This window comes from Hyla sarda, chromosome 6 (genome assembly GCF_029499605.1).
Source record: "Hyla sarda isolate aHylSar1 chromosome 6, aHylSar1.hap1, whole genome shotgun sequence".
Taxonomy (NCBI): domain Eukaryota; kingdom Metazoa; phylum Chordata; class Amphibia; order Anura; family Hylidae; genus Hyla; species Hyla sarda.
Genome location: NC_079194.1, coordinates 276,721,678 through 276,745,113, shown reverse-complemented (window position 1 = coordinate 276,745,113; position 23,436 = coordinate 276,721,678). Strand labels below are relative to the sequence as shown.

Below are 23,436 nucleotides of genomic sequence, written 5' to 3'. Positions count from 1 at the left end.
CTTACCGGGCGATGGGAGGATCCTCACCTGCCTCTCTGTCATCCGGTCGGCGATCTGCTGCATGCCTGTGCAACAAGCTAGAGCAGCAGAGCGTCGGTTACACTGTTCAATGCTATACAATGGCATAGCATTGATCAGTGTATGCAATCAGAAGATTGCATGTTTTAGCCCCCTATGGGGGCTAAAAAAAGGGGGGAAAAGAAATGTAATAAAAGTTCATTAACCCCCTTCCCTATTAAAAGTTTAAACCACCCCCCTTTTGCCATTTTTTAAATATAATAATGTAATAAAGAATAAAAATATGTGGTACTGCCGGATGCATAAATTTCCGACCTATTAAAATATAAGGTTAGCTAAACCGCACGGTCGATGGCGTACAGGTAAAAAAAAAATACCAAAGTCCAAAATTGTGCATTTTTGTTTACTTCATATACCATAAAAATCGATCAAAAAGTTCCATCTAAACAAAAATGGTACCTATAAAAACTACAAAATTGAGCCTTCATACCGCCCAATACACAGAAAAATAAAGTTATAGGGGTCAGAAGATGCCAATTTTAAACATACTAATTTTGTTGCATGTAGTTAAAGTATTAAAATAAAAGAAAACCTATATAAATTGGGTATCCTTGTAACCGTATGGACCCACAGAATAAAAATAAGGTGTAATTTTTACTGAAAAGTGCACTGCGTAGAAACTGGAGCCCCCAAAATGACAAAATGGCGTTTTTTATTTTTTATTTCACCCCACAAATAATTATATATTTTTTGTTTCGCCACAGGTTATATTATAAAATAAGTGAGGTCATTACAAAGTACAATTGGTGACACAAAAAACAAGCCCTTTTTTGGGTCTGTAGGTGCAAAATTTAAAGCATTATGATTTTTAGAAGGGTAGGAGGAAAAAACTAAAAAAAAATGCAAAAACGAACATTTGCTGAGTCCTTAAGGTGAAAATGGTCCATAAGGGGTTAAATTACATGTTATTTTATGTGAATTTTGTCAAGATAAGTAGAGTGCAGTGGAGTTAAGAGAGTATATAGATTTGTGTAGAACATAGAAATATTGTGAGAAGAAATGTTAGGTTTGCCATCTAGCTGACCATTAGTCCTTACACCAAGCAGCCAGTGTTCTTCTACCTCGGGACTTCACTGATAACCTGTCTTTTTATTGTCCACTCTTTACAGGCCTTGTCCCGTAGGGGTGCCCCGACAGAGCCCCAAGGTGTGGAGGTGGCTCTTGCACCTGAAGAACTTGAGTTAGATCCATCAGCTATGACACAAAAGTATGAGGAGAGAGTGCGGGAAGCTCAAGAACAAGTACAGAAAGAGGACTTCAGTGATATGGTGGCCGAACATGCAGCTAAACAAAAGGTATGTACAAGACATAGTGTACGAAGGCTGCCCAGGCATGCTGGGAGTGAGTTGTAGTGTCCACACCAGAGATTATAAGGCTGTCAGACAATCCTGCAACCTCAAGACTGCTATGCCTTCCTATTCGCTATGTACACAGCACTTATATAAGTGTTATGGAGGCAGTGGAGCTGCCACTGCTGCTATTGTTCACAGCAATCATGTGATCCCCACGTGACTGGGTACATTACCATGCTACAGGGTAGAACTAGACCTGATAGCTGTCACTGGTCAGGGCTGTCTTCCTCTGTGCTTATGTTAAATAAAAAATATATACAGTGACCCCCCAACCTATGATGGCCCCGACATACGATCATTTCGACATGCGATGGCCTCTCAGAGGCCATCGCATGTTGAAGGCAGCATCAGCATACGATGCTTTTGTATGTTGGGGCCATCGCAAAAACGGCTATCAGACTGCTTCAGCTGCCACCGGATAGCAGTTTACGGTGCCCCGTGTGCTCCGGTGACTATCACTTACCTGTCCTCGGGGCTCCGGCACGTCCTCTTTGGGATCCCCTGCATCGTCGGCGCTCTTCATTGTCGTCATCACGTCGCTGCGCACGCCGTCCCGTCATCCAATAGGAGCGTTGTGATGGCGGCGACTGAGAGCAAGGATGCCGGGGAAGCAGAGGCTTTGCCGGAGCGTCGGGGACACCCCGGGGACACGGCGACAGCGATGGACGGCGACATCCAGGGCAACGGTGATGAGCGGTGATGGTCTGGAGCGGCGGGGACACGTGAGTATAACCTCCAATACCAGGGGTCTTCAACCTGCGGACCTCCAGATGTTGCAAAACTACAACTCCCAGCATGCCCGGACAGCCGTTGACTGTCCGGGCATGCTGGGTGTTGTAGTTTTGTAACATCTGGAGGTCCGCAGGTTGTAGATCACTGTCCTATACTTTACATTGCACGGATCCCTCAACATACGACGGTTTCAACAAATGATGGTCCATTTGGAACGGATTACCATCGTATGTTGAGGGACCACTGTATATAATATTCTGACCTTTTTTGAAGGACATGCAAAAAATTTTGAAAAAAAGGAAGTTAATTTTATAAAGTGAAATAAAAAAATAAAGCCCTTCCCTTAACACACTGACAAGCTACCTAAATATTATGGCTTGACCTTTTATAATCCAGGGATGTTTTGATCTGTTATTGGTGGTGTCCCTGTCATATGTGATTATGGTTGGAATTGTTGGATTTTTCTTTGTCCATCTTACTATTTTGTATGGTATTAAGGTATTAATACTTTTTTTTTTTTTTCCCTACAGCAAAAGAAGAGAAAGGGACAGCCGCAAGACTCCCGTTCAGGAGGCAAAAAATACAAAGAGTTCAAGTTCTGAGCGCACATCATATTTGTTTTTTTGTTTTTCCCTTTGTTTTCATCCCTTGTGAATCACATTCATTTCTTTGTAATAAAATCTGTGAAATTGTCTTATTTTGCTTCTGGTTCATAGATAAAGACGTGTTCGTATGGAGCAAAACATGATCGGAAATATTTGGAAGGTTTTATTCATAACTACAATTTTGATTAAGGCATTAACCTATTGCCGTCTAATGATGTGCTGGCTCGTCCTGGCACGGCAAGCGGTGTATTGCGCGGGCTCCTGACTCGAGCCCGCGCTATACCGGCCGGCCCCCCAGCTGATTCCTGTAGCTGGGGGCCGGCATTAATAGCCAACATTCGTCCGGCTATTAACCCTTTAGATCGCCGCTGGCAAAGTTGACAGTAGAGATGAGCGAACTTACAGTAAATTTGATTCGTCACGAACTTCTCGGCTCAGCAGTTGATGATTTATCCTGCATAAATTAGTTCAGCTTTCCGGTGCTCCCGTGGGCTGGAAAAGGTGGATATAGTCCTAGGAGAGTCTTTCCTAGGACAGTATCCATCTTTTCCAGCCCACCGGAGCACCTGAAAGCTGAACTAATTTATGCAGGATAAGTCATAAACTGCCGAGCCGAGAAGTTTGTGACGAATCGAATTTACTGTAAGTTCGCTCATCTCTAGTTGACAGCGGCGTCTAAAGGGACATTACAACCGCCCCTGGTGGTTCAGTGGGGTCGATCGTGCTCCCCCCCCACACTGTGGTGGTAGCCGGAAGGCTTACCTCTCCTGCTGCGACTGTCCTGGCTCTGTGATTGATAGAACCTGGCTGAACCAGGACTAAAAGTGTAAAAAAAAAAAAATCCTTCCATATTCAAAGTTTGAATCACCCCCCTTTTCCCAAATTCCATATAAAAAATATGTAAACATAATAAAAACATATGTGGTATAGCCGCGTGCGTAAATGTCCAAACTATAAAAATATAATGTTAAACTGCATGGTCAATGGCGTACACATAAAAAAAAAATTCCAAAGTCCAAAATTGCATATTTCTGGTCACTTTGTATACTCTAAAAAAAAATAAAGTATAAAAAGCAATCAAAAAGTCCCATCAAAACAAAAATGGTGCCGATAAAAAGTTCAGATCACGGAGCAAAAAATTAGCCCTCATACTGCCCCGAATATGGAAAATTATAGGGGTCAGAATATGACTATTTTACACATACTAATTTTGGTGCATCTATATAAATTAGGTAACCTTGTAACTGTATGGACCTACAGAATAAATATATGGTGTCATTTTTACCGAAAAGTGCACTGCGTAGAATCGGAAGCCCCCAAAAGTTACAAAATGGCGGGATTTTTTTTCCAATTTTGCCCCACAAATATTTTTTTCTGGTTTTGCCGTAAATTTTGTGGAGAAATGATTCATGTCATTATAAAGTACAATTGGTGGCGCAAAAAAAAAGCCCTAATATGGGTCTGTATGTGCAAAACTAAAATTATGATTTTTAGAAGGTGATGAGGAAAAAACGAAAGTGCAAGAAACAGAAAAATCCTGTATCATTAAGGGGTTAAAGGGGTACTCTGGTGGGAAAAAATGTTTTCAAATCGACTGGTGCTAGCAAGTTAAACAGATTTGTAAATTACTTCTATTTAAAAATCTTAACCCTCCCAGTACTTATCAGCTGCTGTATACTACAGAGAAATTTCTGAAGTTCTTTCCAGTCTGACCGCAGTGCTCTCTGCTGACACCTCTGTCCATGTCAGGAACTGTCCAGAGTAGGAGAGATTTTCTACGGGGATATGTTTCTAATCTGGACAGTTCCTGACACGGACAGAGGTGTCGGCAGAGAGCACTGTTGTCAGACTAGAAAGAAGTTCACGATTTTCTCTAGTGTAAAGCAGCTGATAAGTACTGGAAGGATTAAGATTTTTAAATTAAAGTAATTTGCAAATCTGTTTTAACTTTGAAAACATTTGTTTCCACCTGAGTTCCCCTTTAACTAACCTGCCAGAAATCATATAGAGTGCAGAAGTGACAGATTAATGCAGGACATGTGTCCTGCATTGATCTGTATGAGCCATCTATATGAAAGCTCACACAAGTCCCCAAGGGGGACTAATAAAATATAATTAATAGATTAAATCCAATTAAGGGTGCTTTCCCACTACGATTGTAGTGTACGGTTGCTGGATCCGGTTGGGAGGGGCGAAAACCGGCCGCTCCCGTATCCCAGCTGGATCCGGCCCGAACCCCATTCATTTCAATGAGCCGACTGGAGTCAAACGCTGACTCTGGTTGTCTCATTTTTGCCCCGTATACAGTTTTCTGACCGGACCTAAAACCGTGGTATACCACGGTTCTAGGTCCGGTCAGAAAACCGTATTCGGGCTGGGATACGGGAGCAGACGGTTTTCGCCCCTCCCAACCGGATCCAGCAACCGTACACTACAATCGTAGTGTGAAAGCACCCTAAGATTTCACAAACAAATTTAACCCATCCATACCAAGCTTTAAAAAATAATAAATAAATCTGAATAAACCTATTTGGTATCACCCTGTGTGGAATTGTTGAGACTAATAGAAAAAAAATTGCATGATGAATGGCATTAATAAAAAAAAATTAAAAATCTAACACTAGAAGTGCTTTTTTTCCCCCCTCTCTCATAAAAAAAACGATCAAAAAGTCTACCAATAAAAACTACAGATCACGGTACAAAATTTGAGGCCCAAAATAGTGCCATAGGTGGAAAAGTAAAAAGGGGTCAGAAAATAGCAATTTAACCCCTTATGGGTACACCCTTGCTCACTGGTAGTTAAGGACCAAGGGCGTACCTGGATGCCCGTGGGAATTACCGTCCCTGCCCCGTGCCGGGCAGGGACTGGACCAGGATGCCTGCCGAAATCATTCAGCAGGCAATCCCGTGCCAATGTCGGCAATTGCCGGGGAATTCACATCGGCAATTCCGGGTCTCTGGTGACCCGGAAAATAAGGGGGATCGGAGTTAGGTGGCAGGGGTGCCTCCCCTCCTATCCCTGCTATTGGTCGGTCAGAAGCAACCGACCAATAGCAGGTGGGGGTTAAAGTTCGGTTCCCCCGCTCTGCCCACCCACTGTAGTCCGAGCAGAGCAGGGGAACTTTCGGTGACCGTTGCCGGAGGTCACTTACCATTGGCGGCGGCGATCAGCGGCAGCAGGCAGTGATGACATGCGGCTGGCTCCCTGGTGAAGACTACAGTTTGAGACCACTATACAGTGGTCTCTAAACTGTAGCCCTCCAGATGTTGCAAAACTACAACTACCAGCATGCCCAGACAGCTGTTTGCTGTCTGGGCATGCTGGGATTTGTAGTTTTGCAACATCTGGAGGGCCACAGTTTGGAGATCACTGTGCAGTGGTCTCTAAACTGTGGCCCTTCAGATCTTCCAAAACTGCAGCTCCCAGCATGCCCAAACAGCTATCTGCATGCTGGGAATTGTAGTTGCATACCTACAGCTGTTGCCTAAATACATCTCCCAGCATGCCTTTCGGCGAGTTGTAGTTTTGCAGGCTGGAGGCACAATGGTTGGAAAACCTTCAGTTAGGTTCTGTTGCCTAACTCGGTATTTTCCAAACTGAAGGTTTTCCAACCAGTGTGCCTCCAGCTGTTGCAAAAGTACAACTCCCAGCATGCACGGTCTGTCAGTACATGCTGGGAGTTGTAGTTTTGCAATAGCTGGAGATGTACAGGGTACATTCACACTGGCGGGTTTACAGTGAGTTTCCTGCTTCAAGTTTGAGCTGTGGCAAATTTTCCGCCGCTCCTAGCGGGAAACTCACCGTGACCCTCCACCAGTGTGAATGTGTAAAAACACTACACTAACACAAAATAAAGGGTAAAACACTACATTTATACCCCCTTATACTGTCTCCCCCCCCCCCAAGAAAAATTAAAAAACTTATCGTACGGCATTGTTTCCAAAACGGAGCCTCCAGCTGTTGCAACACAACAACTCCCAGCATTTCCGGACAGCCACTGACTGTCCAGGCATGCTGGGAGTTTAGCAACAGCTGGAGGCACCCTGTTTGGGAATCACTGGTGTAGAATACCCCTATGTCCACCCCTATGCAATCCCTAATTTAGTCCTGAAATGCACATGGCGCTCTCTCACTTCAGAGCCCTGTCGTATTTCAAGGAAACAGTTTAGGGCCACATATGGGGTATTTCTGTACTTGGGAGCAATTGCACTACAAATTTTGGGGGGGCTTTTTCTCCTTTTACCCCTATGGAAAGGAAAAGTGTGGGTCTACACCAGCCTGTTAGTGTTGCCCCATACTTTTTATTAGTTAAAAGGAAAAAAAAGACCCCCAAAATTTGTATCTCAATTTCTCCTGAGTACGGAAATACCCCATGTGTGGGCGTAAAATGCTCTGTGGACGCACAACAAGGCTCAGGAGTGAGAGCGCACTATGTACAATACAGGCCTAAATTGGTGATTTGCATTATCCATTTTGGAAACTACACCCCTCACTGAATGTAACAAGGGGTATAGTGAGCCTTAACACCCCACAGGTGTTTGACAAATTTTTGTTAAAGTTGGATGGGAAAAATGAAGAAATTTTTTTTCACTAAAATGCTGGTGTTGCCCTAAATTTTTCATGTTCACAAGGGAAAATAGCAAAACAATCTCCCCAAAGTTTGTAACTCCATTTCTTCTGAGTAAGAACATACCCCATATGTGGATGTAAAGTGCTCTGCAGGCGAATTACAATGCTCAGAAGAGAAGGAGCGCCATTGAGCTTTTGGAGAGAAAATTTGTCCAGAATTGAAGGCCACATGTGTGTATAAAGCCCCCATTTCTTCTATTACCCCTATATGGGGGGAAAAAACATTTTAATGAAAACTTTTTTTTTTATTTACACATCCGACTTTTAACAAAAAGTCGTCAAACACCTGTGGAGTGTTTAAGGCTCACTGTACCCCTTGTTATGTTCCTTGCGGGGTGTAGTTTCCAAAATAGAAGCCCATTTTTAAGGAAAAAATTGCGCACCATAGGGGTTTCCTAAATGCGACATGCCCGCCAAAAAAACATGTCAGCAAAATTCACTTTCCAAAATCCCATTGTCGCTCCTTCCCTTCTGAGCCCTCTACTGCACCCGCCGAACACTTCACATACACATATGAGGTATTGCTTTACTCAAGAGAAATTGGGTTACAAATTTTGGGGGGGCTTTTTCTCCTATTACCCCTTGTAAAAATTCAAAAACTGGGTCTTCAAGAACATGCGAGTGTAAAAAATGAAGATTTTGAATTTTCTCCTTCACTTTGCTGCTATTTCTGTGAAACACCTAAAGAGTTAAAAAAAAAAAATATTCTGAATGTCATTTTGAATACTTCGAGGGGTGCAGTTTCTATAATGGGGTCATTTATGGGGTATTTCTAATTTGAAGGCCCTTCAAATCCACTTCAAAACTGAACTGGTCCCTGAAAAATTCCAATTTTGAAAAGCCCTCTGATGTCTTATAAAAGTAAAAACATGTTAACTTTATGATGCAAACATAAAGTAGACATATTGTATATGTGAATCAACATATCATTTATTTGGGATGTCTATTTTCCTTACGAGCAGAGTTTCAAAGTAAGAAAAATGCTAAATTTTCAATTGGCATCAGACTGAAAAGTAAAAGCATCCCAGAGTTATTAATGCTTAAAATGACAATGGTCAGATGTCCAAAAAACGCTCTGGTCCTTAAGGTGAAAATGGTCTTGGGCCTTAAGGGGTTAAAGAGTACCTCTCATGATTTTGTTATGTTTCATAATCCTCCCAGTTCACTGCCCCCATCATGATAAACCACCCCCTGCCTTCATTTTTACAATTTGCTCTGTATTTTCTTCTCAGTCTGTCAGATTCACAGACTGGAAAGGGGCGTTCCCCAGCAGGCGTGACATCATCTGAAGCCATACAGGGGAGAACTTCCTCCCTCACTCTGCTACACACAGCCAAGAACAGTTCAGTGGTTGCACACACAACCCTCAGCGCTCCAGACTGCATTTCCTGATTTTGGAATTCTGCCAGGCCAGCAGGAGTCCAAAGTCTGTGCAAGAGATGGAGGGAAATGTGCTCTGGACAAGTAGTTTTTTTTTAACCTCTTAATGACGCAGAACGTACCTGTGCACCCTGCGCCCAGTCCTGGTATAAAACGCGGGGTCACACCGTGTCACACCATCCTACCGGGTCGGTCCTGGTGGCTAATGACAGCCGGGACCCTGGGCTAATAGCGTGCGGCACCGATCGTTGTGCCGCGCGCTTTTAAAGGGGTAGTCCAGTGGTGAAAAACGTACAGGAGATAGCAGGGGGCCCCAGCGGTCGGACCCCCCGCAATCTGAAACTTATCCCCTATCCTTAGGATAGGGGATAAGTTTCAGATTGCGGGGGGTCCGACCGCTGGGGCCCCCTGCTATCTCCTGTACGGGGCCCCGGCTCGCTGGCCAGATAGCACATGTTAACCGCTGCACGAAGTGGCCGTTGACACGCCCCCTCAATACAACTCTATGGCAGAGCCGGATATTGCCGAAGGCAGCACTCTGGCTCTGCCATAGAGCTGTATTGAGGGGGGCGTGTCAGCTGCCGCTTCATGCGGTGGTCAACACGCCCGTTTCCCGAGGGCTGTCGGGGCCCCAGCGGTCGGACCCCTGCAATCTGAAACTTATCCCCTTTCCTTAGGATAGGGGATAAGTTTTTCACCACTGGATTTCTCCTTTAACCGTTTAGACGTGGCGCTCAAATTGATCGCCGCATCTAAAATGAAAGTAAAAGCTTCCCAGCAGCTCAGTCGGGCTGACCAGGATTCCTGGGTTCCTGTACGGGGTGGCTCAGGCGCCTGCTCTGTTGCCTTATTCATCAGCCAGGATGACACCATGGCCACATCATCTGCCCCCCTCACCCTTTTTTCGCAGGGTCCAAAGTTTCGCCCCAATGGGGTGTTTCCTCCCAACGCTTTAGGTTGCTACGTGTGCTTCTTACTTGCACTCGTAGTTATGTCTTTGTATCTCCCAGCTCCAGTGTCCAGAATTCAAATCCCTCTAGGGACACAGCATGGCTCTTCCGTGCCTCTGTGTGTTTTCGCTACGTTCACCCAGTGCTTTGATACGTTACCGTAGGGCGGCATTTCCTTGCTCCTACAGTAGATGGCGCTCTTGGGAATTTCCCTTCCACAGGGGGTACTGGGATTAGGAAGCTTGGCACGGTCAGTGCCTGAGTTTCATCTCCATCTCCCCTTGTTTTCCCCTCCACTAGGGGGACTATTTCACTGAGCACTTTCTTCTTCTGCCAAGACATTACCCTCAATGCCACATTTTTGGATTACTGCAGACCTCAGTGCTATTTCATAGAGCAGAGTCTAGTAAAAAAAAAAAAAAAAGCCACGCTGCAACATTTTCACCCCTTTTTTTTTGAGCTTGCACTTCATTTTTGCTAATTTTTCATATGGTGTTTTTGGTTTTTGTTTGTATACCACCTAGTGAGTGGATCTGCACAAAGTTTGCCACTTTAAAAAAAGTTGCATTAATGATGACAAATTGTGCAAATGTTCGATAAATATGTCTAAAAAGTCAGAGAGAGAAAATAAAAATGTGTAAAATGCTTGATAAATGTCCCCAATGTTATGTAGCACAGTTGTGTATTGGGCTAAAGCAATGTTTCCCGATCAAGGTGATATTGAAAAACTACAACTCCCAGCATGCCTTAAGCCAATGCCGGTCTTCTCTAAAAGCCAGCAAGAAACTAGTTTTATCTGAAAGGATGCACTTAAAGGAAAACTGTCAGCTTGCTCCCCCCGCACTAACCAGGGGTACTGACTGATCAGTGCTGGGGACGCTGATCAGTTTGCCTACTGTGCCCGTATCCGCCTGTATATATGTTAATTAAGTGCTAACTGGTACAGGCGGGGTAACTGGCACTCTGACGTCAGCGGCCGCAGCGTCGCCCAGCTCATCAATATTCCTCCCTTCCCTCTGCCTCTCCCTCTTCTCCCCACTCTGTAATGCGGAGGGAGGGGAGGAATATTGATGAGCTGGGCGGCGCTGCGGCCGGCAGCTGCTGATGTCAGAATGCCAGTTACCCCGCCTGTGTCAGTTAGCACTTAATTAGCATACACGGAAAAACGAAGATTTTGACTGGGCGGATCCGGGCACAGTAGGCATCAAACTGATCAGCGTCCCCCGCACTACCAGCCAGTACTGCTGGATAGTGCGGGGGGGGGGGGGGAGCAAGTTGACAGTTTTCCTTTAAGCTTCACTATTATAAGGGTATGTTTACACTATGGAATATACACACAATTCTGCACCAATTCCGCTTTAAATAAACGTTTCAATGATTTCATTGGTCTTTCTGTGGTGCTTCCTGCGACTGAATTTCCTATGGGGCATTGGCCCACATTTATCATTGTAGGTGTAAGTGAAGCATTTATCATTGTAGGTGTAAGTGAAGCATTTATCATTGTAGGTGTAAGTGAAGCATTTTTTACACCTTTTTTTGTGTGCTGGTAATGTGTAGGAGCACCAAATTTATTAAATGGTCACAGAGCATTTGATACATTTTGCGCAGGTAAACACTTTCTGAAATTTCTCTCTTCACATACACCAAAAAGCTACACCCTGTCTGGGCTGGTGTAGTTTGAGACTTTTCATTGGCTTTGCGCCGTTTTTGCTCCTTTTCACAAAAAGGCGCAGTTGATAAAACCCATCCATATCATGTGTATTGCCAAAATCAGTGGAATGCAACTCAAAATCAGCAGAAATGTATAAACCAAAAGGCGCAAAAACCCTGCTTGCTCCTTTTTTTTGCCCCTTTCTAGACACAAAGAACAGTCTAAAGACAATGATAAATGTGGGCCATTGTATTTATTCTTCTGGCAAAGTCTGCGGGTAAAATCCTATTGAAGTCAATGGGACCTTTTAGTTCCCGACAAAATGAGTGAGATTTATCAAAACCTGTGCAGAGGAAAAGTTGCCCATAGCAGCCAATCAGATTGCCTCTTTCATTTTTAACAAGGCATCTGAAAAATGAAAGAAGCGATCTGATTGGTTGCGATGGGCAACTGGGCAACTTTTCCTCTGCGCAGGTCTTGATAAATCTCCCCCAATCAGTTTTGAGCGGAATTGATGCTCAATTTTTGTGAGGAACTTCCTAATCAGAATTTCCTGATCACAACACCTGAATTCTGTCCGTTAACCCTTTAGATGCAGTGATTTAAAGAGTAGCTCACACCATCCTTTTTTTTATTTATTTTTTCTGTCCCTGCCTATTGCCCATCTTTCCCTAACCCCCTCCCTGCCTTACATTTTTTTTTACTACCTGAAAAATGGCTTTTTGTCTGCCTGGTAGTGTGCTCACTTACCAGGCAGACTTCCCCAGCAGGCGCAACGTCACTGATGCCTGCTGGGGGGGGTTTTACCACTACAATTCCCAGCTTGCCCTGAAATCTATTGGCTGTCAGGGCATGCTGGGAATTGAAGTGGTGAAACAACTGGAGGCACCCTGTGTTGAAAACAAAAACTTTGTTAGGGCTATGACCGCGGCGCTACCCCGAACCTCGCTCATCCCCCCTGTTGAAAACAATAGTTTTGTTAGGGCCACGCGCTACCCCGAACCCAGCTCCCTCCCCCACAAAAGCCATACCTGAGTGCAGAGCAGCAGCAGCGGCGCGTATACGCTGGAAGACGGGCCCGCGTGTGAGGCCAGGGAGCCAATGCTCGCTCCCGCCTGTCTGATTGACAGGCAGGGAGCAAACGCAGGCTGAATGAATTAGGACCGATTGCCCAGCCGGCATCGGTCCGAATTCAAGCGTGACGTCACGCCAGCCTGCAGCCGGCCACTAGGAGGGAGACCCCTAGTGGCCGGTTTTCAAAATTAAAATAAACTATTTTAATGAAAAAAAAAATAATGGATTTATATTAGAGATATGTTGTAGTACATAAGTACTACAACATATCAAAAATAAATAAATTTGGTGACAGTGCCCTTTGAAATCGATTGTAGCATCTTAAGTAAGGAAAATCAATTGTCAGCTAAAAGATGGGTTCCTGATCAGCTGAGCCGAGGTCCCTTACCTTACCTAGTCAGATCAGTGCTCCAACACTGCAGGCAGCCTGTAGTAATGGAGACCTTAAAATACTGATCAATGCTGTGCTATGACAGCAGTGTATGCAGTGGATTCCATGTAATTGTCCCTTATGGGGACTAAAAAATAGTGTAAAAAAATTGTAAGAAATGCATTTTTTGTTGTGTTGGTGGTCCCAGCGGTTGGACCGGCCGCAATCGGACACTTATTCCCTATTCTGTGGATAGGGGATAAGTTGTTTTTTCACCGGATTACACCTTTTAATAAGGAATTATTAAATTGCTTATCAATCATACGAAGAAAAGAAAAACCGGTCACTCACCGTATTCGTCTTCTTGCTTTATTGCATTCAAAAATACTCACCTATAAACATGGGGAGAGGGAAGGAGCGGGGTGGGGTACAAAAGGCAACAAGCTCCGTTTCGCACTTCACAAAGTGCTTCTTCCGGCCAATGGCCGGAAGAAGCACTTTGTGAAGTGCGAAACGGAGCTTGTATGATTGTTAACCAGTCTATAACACCAGAGCACCACCGTGATTGAATTGCAAATATTACTCTAGTCTGTGGACCAGCTCTTCATCTACGTAATGGTAGTGCCGTAGTAGCATTCGTTCTATTTCATTAAATTGCTTATATTGAGTAATGCATTGCTCAGTGTAAATGATGACACCGCTAGTAGCAGATCGGCGAGTGGCCATCATGGAGACCTTCAGAAGCCCCCAGCTGCCATGGAAACCGATCAGCTGCGCTCCTGTCACAAACATCGGTGATGTTGGTTGGTAGCAGTCATCACTCACCGTCTATGAGAGCTGCGACCCTACACTGCATGACTAGTGTTGAGCGGCATAGGCCATATTCGAATTCGCGATATTTTGCGAATATATGGATGAATATTCGTCATATATTTGCTAAATTCGCATATTCGTATTATTTGCGTTTTATTTTCACATATGCAAACATTAGCATAAACGAAAATTCGCATATGCAAAAATTAGCATATGCGAAAATTCATACGCCAGTCTCACACAGTAGTATTACAGCCTTTTTTACACCACACAAGCTGGAAGCAGAGAGGGGTGATCACTGTGATGTGTACTGTGAAAAGAAAAAGAATATTCGTAATTACGAATATATAGTGCTATATTCGCGAATTCGCGAATATGCGATATTCGCGAATAAAGTTCGCATTGCGAATATTCGCGAGCAACACTATGCATGACCTACATGTGTAACATGGTGCACCAAGTGGCCATGCCACATAAGAAAGGCATTTGTCACCTAGCGGTTAAAGGGGCATCTCAATCTGGTCATTTATCAGATATCCACAGGATATGCCACTATTTTCTGAAATATGTGGGTCCCACTGCTAGGATCCCTGTTATCTCGAATTAGAGGGGTTCCCCAGCCTGATTGCAGCCGCCAGAGGTGGTCAGGAGCTCATAACAGCTGAATGGGCCATTTAACTTAGTTTAGATAACTCCCATAGAGGTTAATGGGAGATGAACAGCCTAGCACTTATAACCATACTACATAGAACGGCCTATTTGGCTGCATTCAGCTCCGGCGCTCTCTGGCGTAGTAGGTTGATTTCTTCATGAAAAATAAGGAAGAGAAGGAGAGATGCCCACCACAAAACCTATGTGATGGTACTGACTGACCTCTGGGAGCTGAGCTGTGGTGGGATGCTTTAGCTTGCTGCTCGGTGCCCCCTTGTCCGTTGCCCCAAACGAGGTACAGAAAAGACAATAATGGAAAGGAAGTGCAGAAAATGCGGGGGATCTGACCTCTGAGCGCTACTGTGATCGTGAAATTATGCTAAGATGCCAAAGGTACACAGGAACTTATTTTTATTATAAATAAAAGTGATAACTGGACAACGCGTTTCGGCGTTTTCTCACGCCTTCCTCAGGTCCATAAAGATAATTTTATGGTGTCCTGTTCGGGTTTTCCTGTGTGCTGACAGCCAGCACACAGGAAAACCCGAACAGGACACCATAAAATTATCTTTATGGACCTGAGGAAGGCGTGAGAAAACGCCGAAACGCGTTGTCCAGTTGTCACTTTTATTTATAAAAAAAGTTCCTGTGTACCTTTGGCATCTTCGCATAATTTCACGATCACAGTAGCGCTCGGAGGTCAGATCCCCCGCATTTTCTGCACTTCCTTTCCATTATTGCCTATAGAAGGAGCGAGACTATTCTTTTGGCAGCAGAATACCCCATAGTATGCACTGTGCAGCAGAATCCCATTGCCAGCAATGGGATTCTACTCCACCGGTATCTGAGTGGAATTCCACTTTCAAATTCTGTAGTGTGAACCTTGCCTCAGGACCCATTCACACTACAGAAATTCCATTCAGAAACTCTCTGCAGCAGCCTCCTATTGTCTTTAATGGGATTCTTCTGCACTGTGCACACTGCAGTATTTTCATTTTTAGGGTATGTTCACACAATGGAATTTCCATGCAAAAGTCCATATTTGAATTCCGCACAGACATTCCGCAGCAGCATATCAATGGGATTCTGCGGCACTGTGCATTCAGCGGAATTTCCACAGCAAATTCCAGATTCCAGAAAGAATAGACATGTCCCCATGGAAATGCGTTGCCATCTATGAGAGGGCGCATTTCCAAACGGTCCTAGGGCCAGCACGTTCTTCTTTTGATGTACTTATGTGTGCACCACATTGCTGTCAATAGTGACTACACAGGTCCGCGCGGTCCTACTGTCAAAGGATTTTGGCGGCCACTGCCAGACAGAATTTCCGAGCGGAATTTCACTAGCGAAGATTCTGTAGTGTGATCATACTTATGGCGGAATTCCACGTGGACTGCATTGCCCTTAACAGCCCAGTGGATTTCAGCAGCCCCTGCTGCAGACAGAAGGGTGAATGGACACTAAGGGGGAGATTTATGAAAACCTGTGCAGAGGAAATGTTGACCAGTTGCCCATAGCAACCAATCAGATCGCTCCTTTCATTTCTCAAAGGCCATTTTAACCCCTTAACGACCACGGACGTAAATGTACGTCCTGGTTTGGCGGGACTTCGCGCATACATTTATGTCCTGTGTATGACCGCGAGCATTGGAATGGTGCTCGCATCATACACGGCAGGTTCCGGCTGCTAGCAGCAGCAGGGGACCCGCCGGTAATGGCCGACATCCATTTTCCCCCCAAAAAGCGTCAATTATTTTTTATATAAACATATTTGGTATCGTTGCGTGCGTAAATGTCCGACCTATCAAAATATAATGTTAATTATCCCGTACGGTGAATGGCGTAAACGTAAAAAAAAAAAAAAAGTCCAAAAATTCCGCTTTTTTTTGTCACATTTTATTTAAAAAAAAATTATAAAAAAATATCTAAAAGTTTTAAATATGCAAATGTGGTATCGATAAAAAGTACAGATGACAAAGCAAAAAATTAGTCCTCATACCGCCCTATATACGGAAAAATTAATACATTATAGGTGGTCAAAATAGGCGATTTTAGATTACTGATTTTGTACAAAAAGTTTTAGATTTTTTTTAAGCGGTACAAAAATATACAAGTATCTAGCCATGGGGATCATTTTAATCGTAATGACCCACAGAATAAAGAACACATGTCATTTTTACTGTAAAGTGTACAATGTGAAAACGAAACCCTTTTCTTTAAAATTTCCTCCCAAAAAATATTTTTTTTTTTGGGGTTCACCGTACATTTTATGGTAAAATTAGAGGTTTCATTACAAAGTACAATTGGTCACGCAAAAAACAAGCCCTTATATGGGTCTGTAGATGGAAATATAAAGGAGTTATGGATTTTAGAAGGTGAGGAGGAAAAAACAAAAACGTAAAAATAAAACTACCCTGGTCCTTAAAGGGGTACTCCGGCGCTAAGACATCTTATCTCCTATCCAAAGGATAAGATGCCTGATCGTGGGGGTCCCGCCACTGGGGACCCCCGTGATCTTCCACGCCGCACCCTGTTAGAATCAGCCCCCGGAGCGTGCTCGCTCCGAGTCTGATTACTGACGATCACGGGGACGGAGCATAGTGACGTCACGGCCCCCGTGTGACGTCATGCTCCGCCCCCTCAATGCAAGCCTATGGAGGGGGCGGAGCCGTGACGTCACTATGCTCTGTCCCTGTGATCGCTAGTAATCAGACCCGGAGCGAGCACGCTCCGGGGGCTGATTCTAACGGGGCGCAGCGTGGAAGATCACGGGGGTCCCCAGCGGCGGGACCCCCGCGATCAGGCATCTTATCCCCTCTATGCTTTGGATAGGGGATAAGATGTCTTAGCGCCGGAGTACCCCTTTAAGGTTAAAATGGGCTTGGTCCTTAAGGGGTTAAAAATGAAAGAAGCATTCTGATTGGTTGTCATGGGCAACTGGTCAAATCTCCCCTAAATGTTTTGCTCTGTGCGCCAAATTAGTAGCACTACAATAAGTGACAGCCCAGACCCAATAATTATGTTTTCTCCATTCTAATCCCGTTACCGCCCACCCCCTCCTGCGCCCTGTTCACACACAGCGGACGTGATGCGGCCACGCTCTGACACCTCGGCGGTCATTGGCCAGGCCGGCGATGACGTCAAGGAAGGAAGCCTCGCCCGTAAACATTGCTTCTCACCGCTGATTGGTGCAGCTCCACGACCGTGTGACGTCGGTCCTTGCCTGGCCGAGCCTCAGCATGTCACGTGGTCTCCTTCTCGTCCTCTGATTGGCTGCGGCCTGCAGTCTGCTCTGCTCTCTGCGCCATGTCCGAGCGCTCTGTGTCAACGGGGCCCTTGGGGGCCACGGTCATGGCGCCCCCAGGGGGCTCCACCCTTGGGGGCGATTTGCCAGTTACTGGGACTACCCCGACAGCTGGAGGTCCGGTCCGCATGAACTTGTATGCGACCTGGGAGACAGACCGAGGCAGCGCGGCCTGCGTACCCAGGTATGACGTAAGCACGTACCCGTGATGTCATAATTTACAGCTGCAGCTAAATGTGCGGGAGTTGTGAGGAAAGTGGCGTCATGTGGTGCTGGGTGGGCATGGCGACCCTTAGCCCTGTGTTCATGTCACTCCCCCACCAACCAGAGTGCCTCCAGCTGTTGCAAAACTACAACTCCCAGCATGCCCGGACAGCCAAAGGCTGTCCGGGCATGCTGGGAGTTGTAGTTTTGCCACAGCTGGGGAAACACTTGTTGTGCAGCACTGGTGGAAACCAACAGTCTTTCCCCAGGGGATATTATTTACATTGTACCCACAGAAGCCTCAGTACAGACAGTAAACAGCTGGGGTAAGATGTGACCCTGTACCCAAAAAACACTCAGCAGGACTCCTGGTCTACAAAGCTGCAGTGTCATTTTAACCCCTTAAGGTCACTGCGATTTATTTTTATTTATTTTTACTTTTTTTTTTTTCCTCCTCACCTTCTAATAGCCATAACAGTAAAGGAGAACTACGGGATTGAAAAATGTATCCCCTGTCCTAAGGATAGGGGATAAGTTTCAGATCGCGGGGGGGTTCGACCCCTGGCCCCCCCCCCTGCGATCTCCCGTACGGGGCTCTGGTTAGAGAGGGCGTGTTGACCACCGCACGAAGCAGCGGCCACACGCCCCCTCCATACACTGCTATGGGAGAGCCGGAAATTGCCGATAGAGATGAGCGAACTTACAGTAAATTCGATTCGTCACAAACTTCTCGGCTCGGCAGTTGATGACTTTTCCTGCGTAAATTAGTTCAGCTTTCAGGTGCTCCGGTGGGCTGGAAAAGGTGGATACAATCCTAGGAGACTCTTTCCTAGGAATGTATCCACCTTTTCCAGCCCACCGGAGAACCTGAAGGCTGAACTAATTTACGCAGGATAAATCATCAACTGCCGAGCCGAGAAGTTCGCGACGAATCAAATTTACTGTAAGTTCGCTCATCTCTACTTGCCGATAGCAGTAAATGGAGGGCGCGTGTCAGCCGCCGCCTCGTGCGGTGGTCGACACGCGCTCTCTATGCAGAGAGCCGCGGCCCCGTACGGGAGATCATGGGGGGACCCCCCGCGATCTGAAACTTATCCCCTATCCTTAGGATAGGGAATAAAATTTTCAATCCCGTAGTTCTCCTTTAATTTCCCCCCTACAGACTCATATGATGGCTTATTTTATGCGTCACCAATTGTACTTTGTAATGACATCACTCATTTTACCACAAAATCTACAGCGAGACAAAGATAAAATATTTCTGGGGCCAATTTAAAGGACATCAGCAGCGTTATAACACTTATAGGGGATTGGGTTCACAGGATAGGGGATAAGTGTTTGATCGCAGAAGGTCCGACCGCTGGGACCCCCCCGCGATCTCCTGAAGGGGGCCCCTGCATTAGCACTGAGTCAGAGCACTAGTGTGCGTAGTGTTGACCTAGAGAGGTCGATGGTACGCCCCCTCCCCATACAGTTCTATGGGACTACATGGAGGAGGCATGTCAGCCGCAATGTTATTCTGCGGCTCCTGCACTGTAGAGCCGCGGTAGAGCCCCCCCTGCTGCGATCAAACATATATCCCCTATCCTGTGGATAGGGGATAAGTTGTTTACGGCCACAGATGGCCTTTAGATGGGCACTGTCAGATACAAAAACTTTTGATATGTTGTAAAGCATGTATAACCAATAGGTTTTGCAATTGCTTTCATTAGAAAATTTTCAGTATTTCATACTGAAAAAGCTAGTAAAACAACTGCCCTCCTGCCTGCTTGGACACATACTAGTCCTGCTGTGTCCATGCGTCATCACCTATGTCATGGACACACTTCCTTGATTGACAGCTGTGAGCGCAGGGCTCCTCCCACTGTCAGCTTGTGTCCCGCTACTGTCAGCGAGGACAAGCTGGGAGTTGTAGTTTTGCTAATGCTAGGGGAGATGTGAGCAGACAGCATACTGAGGGAGGGGGCGGAGACCTGCACAGTGAGGCCACGCCCCCTCCCTTTGAGAGGAATTCAGACTAGTGAGCTAAATTAAAAGTGTAATAAAAAAAAATAAAGGTGCTAGACACATAAAAATGAGATGTACATGGTCTGGATTAGGTACTGAGTGATATACTTCAAAAAAAATTGTTGGATCTGATGGGTATGCTTTTTAATTTGAAACGTAAATAAATAAATTAAAAGTAACCACAATTTTGCAACTCTTGGGGGGGCATTTCTACGCAGTGTATTTTTCAGTAAAATCAACGTGTAATATTCTGTGAGTCCATACAATTGCAGCGACACCCAATTTAGGGTGGGTTCACTACGTTTTTCCCCATACGGGAGCGCATACGGCAGGGGGGAGCTAAAAGCTCGCGCTCCCGTATGTTACCGTATGCGCTCCCGTATGTCATTCATTTCAATGAGCCGACCGGAGTGAAACGTTCGGTCCGGTCGGCTCATTTTTGCTCCGTATGCGCTTTTACAACCGGACCTAAAACTGTGGTCAACCACGGTTTGAGGTCCGGTTGTAAAAGCGCATACGGCGCAAAAATGAGCCGACCGGACCGAACGTTTCACTCCGGTCGGCTCATTGAAATGAATGACATACGGGAGCGCATACGGTGACATACGGGAGCGCGAGCTTTTAGCTCCCCCCTGCCGTATGCGCTCCCGTATGGGAGAAAACGTAGTGTGAACCCAGCCTTATATAGGTTTTGTTCCATTTTACTACTTTGGTAGAATTATAACTTTTTGTAAGGAAATGGGTGTGCTTAAAGGGGTATTCCAGGATAAAACTTTTTTTTCTTATATCAACTGGCTCCAGAAAGTTAAACAGATTTGTAAATGATTTCTATTAAAAAATCTTAATCCTTTCAATAATTATCAGCTGCTGAAGTTGAATTGTTGTTTTGTGTCTGGCAACAGTGCTCTCTGCTGACATCTCTGTCTGTCTCGGGAACTGCACAGAGTAGAAGAGGTTTGCTATGGTGATTTGCTTCTAAACTGGGCGGTTCCCGAGAAACAACTCAACTTCATCAGCTCATAAGTACTGAAAGGATTAAGATTTTTTTAATAGAAGTAATTTACAAATCTGTTTAACTTTCTGGAGCCAGTTGATATATAAAAAAAAGTTTTTCCCTGGATAACCCCTTTAAAATCATCCTTATGACTCTCGTTTTTTCAGTGTATGGGTTTGTGTGAGGGCTCGTTTTTGTGCACCATGATCTTTAGTTTTTATCGGCACCATTTTTGTTTTGTTGGGACTTTTTGATAGATTTTGATAGATTTTTTTTCATTCTAGTATTTGAAAGGACCATAAATTAGCAAATCTGGCTTTTGGTTTTTTATTACGTGTGGGATCATAAACATTATAATTTAATAGTTTGGACAATTCCACACACGGCCATGCCAGATAAAGATATATTTATTTATTATTTTTTCAATTATTATTATTATTATTATATATTTTTTTTTATACATTTTTGTAAAATAGGGAGGCTTTTTTATAATATATATTTTTTTTAAAATTAATTTTACACTTTTTTTTTTTTTAAGTACCCACTGGGGACTGTTACATATTATTACTATTATTATCATCATTAGATTGCATTCACTGTACAGTGTGATTAGCGCTCTACTGTTACAGCCTGGCTCTGCCAGACTGTATCATTGGAGCAATGACCCAGCGACAGGCAGAGGGTTAAGGGGGATCTGCTTCTGCAATTTTAACTGATCGGATCCCCGCAGGGTTTGATGATCACCACAATACCACCGACATCGGTCATGAATTCTTTCAAGATGCCGTGACTGGTGTTGATCATGGTGCCTAAAGGGTTATTGGCGTGCGGCTGAAGGTTCGTTGCTGCCTGTCATTTGCAGTGTGTGCCCAGTGATTGTAGCTGTCACTCACAGCCCATAAAGTGAGCGTGACTTGTTCGCTTGCTTCGTAAACATTTAACGCTTCAGGACATACATACATGCTCTGGTGTGTTCAGTCCCAGGCGGCAAGGGCGTATAGGTATTCCCTTTGTCCTCTAGTAACCTAAAAGGAAAACAGAAGGCGCTCCATGTGCGGGATCAGCAGGTCAGGCCCATAGGGAGGGGGAGTAGATCTATCCCACGCCGCTTACCAGAGTTGGTTGTGTGCACACACACAACAATGGGAAGCGCCTGAAAGTGTATGTGTCCTCACCCGCAGCCCTCCTTGAGAACGATAGATAGGCAGTTAGACCGTAATGGTAGGAGATGTCGGCGCTGGATGAAGGATCCAGGAGGAGTACAGCATAAAATCAAGGCAGGTTTATTGGATGCAACGCGCTTCGCTGCGCATGCGCAGCTTCATCAGGCATCATGAATCATCATCATGCCTGATGAAGCTGCGCATGCGCAGCGAAACACGTTGTATCCAATAAACCTGCCTTGATTTTATGCTATACTCCTCCTGGTTCCTTCATCCAGCGCCGACATCTCCTACCATTTCGGTCTCACCGCCTATCTATCTTTGTCCTCTAGGGCAGTGTTTCCCAACCAGGGAGCCTCCAGCTGTTGCAAAACTACAACTCCCAGCATGCCTGGACAGCCGAAGGCTGTCCAGGCATGCTGGGAGTTGTAGTTTTGCAACAGCTGGAGGCACTCTGGTTGGGAAACATTGCTCTAGGGGTTGAAGGGGTATTCCCATCACAATAAATTGACGTAAAATAATAAACTCACTAATTGTATGTTATTTCCATAGAGTCTTCCTTTTGCAAATATTAACTACTTGTCCTATCTTCTACATTTTATGGCAGAATGGCTGCGTTCCCGGATCACGCATTCTAACATATGCGCAGTCCATCCTGGCCCCAGCCACCTATCAGCAGCCCCATAGGTTTCAATGGGACTTCTCCAGAGCTGTCACACTCCAGTGCTGCCACTTTTATCTGTATGTGCAAATATGCAGATAGCAGTACAGATTTGGGACACTGTTTATTTTAGCTACTGGGTTAGAATAGATAATAACAATCACGATCTGTTGTCTCCCAGGAGTTGGAATGAACAGTGCAGCTGCCTGAGATGTGTATTGTAATCTGAATACAAATACATTCAGATAAAAGTGCCTGAACGCACAGCAACTCCACCACTCCTGCTCTACCAGCTCCAGTGCTTCCTAGGGCACAAACCCTAGAGCAGTCACATTACAGGTCTGTACACGCTGTCGATCTGCAACGGCGGCATGACAGTCATCCACCAGTGACCCATCCTCAGTTCAGCCAGGTGATAGGAGCACAGTGCCTGCAACATTCAGGGCTGGTCCTACAATGGGTCCCGCTAGGTCCATTGGACCCAGGCGGCACCTTCACAGGGGTGGCAAATTGCCGCCCTGAGAAGATTTTTGACCCCTGTGCGACCCATGACAGACCTATATCAACAAATTTATGGGACATCCCCCAAAGGGGTACCCTAAACTAGAAACCCCCCAAAAAGATTTTTGACCCCTGTGCGACCCATGACAGACCTATATCAACAAATTTAGGGGACATCCCCCAAAGGGGTACCCTAAACTAGAAACCCCCCCCAAAAAGATTTTTGACCCCTGTGCGACCTATGACAGACCTATATCAACAAATTTAGGGGACATCCCCCAAAGGGGTACCCTAAACTAGAAACCCCCCCAAAAAG

The 23,436-nt window shown here is 45.2% G+C and overlaps 3 protein-coding genes across 3 annotated transcripts in view; 2 read left to right on the top strand and 1 right to left on the bottom strand.

Annotated features, from left to right (window-relative positions):
• Positions 1-2,859, top strand: part of SF3B2 (splicing factor 3b subunit 2) — a 40,670-nt gene extending 37,811 nt beyond the window's left edge. The window contains exons 20-21 of the mRNA XM_056527384.1: positions 1,188-1,373; positions 2,693-2,859. Of these exons, the coding sequence (XP_056383359.1) occupies positions 1,188-1,373; positions 2,693-2,764 (258 nt within the window). The 3' untranslated portion in view covers positions 2,765-2,859. The remainder of the gene's footprint in view (positions 1-1,187; positions 1,374-2,692) is intronic.
• LOC130277090 (C-factor-like) overlaps positions 1-21,784 on the bottom strand; it is a 123,158-nt gene extending 101,374 nt beyond the window's left edge. The window contains exon 1 of the mRNA XM_056527396.1: positions 21,756-21,784. The gene's annotated coding sequence lies outside the window, so the exon portion shown is untranslated. The remainder of the gene's footprint in view (positions 1-21,755) is intronic.
• Positions 17,482-23,436, top strand: part of PACS1 (phosphofurin acidic cluster sorting protein 1) — an 85,193-nt gene continuing 79,238 nt past the window's right edge. The window contains exon 1 of the mRNA XM_056527383.1: positions 17,482-17,774. Coding sequence (XP_056383358.1) covers positions 17,593-17,774 — 182 coding nt within the window. The 5' untranslated portion in view covers positions 17,482-17,592. The remainder of the gene's footprint in view (positions 17,775-23,436) is intronic.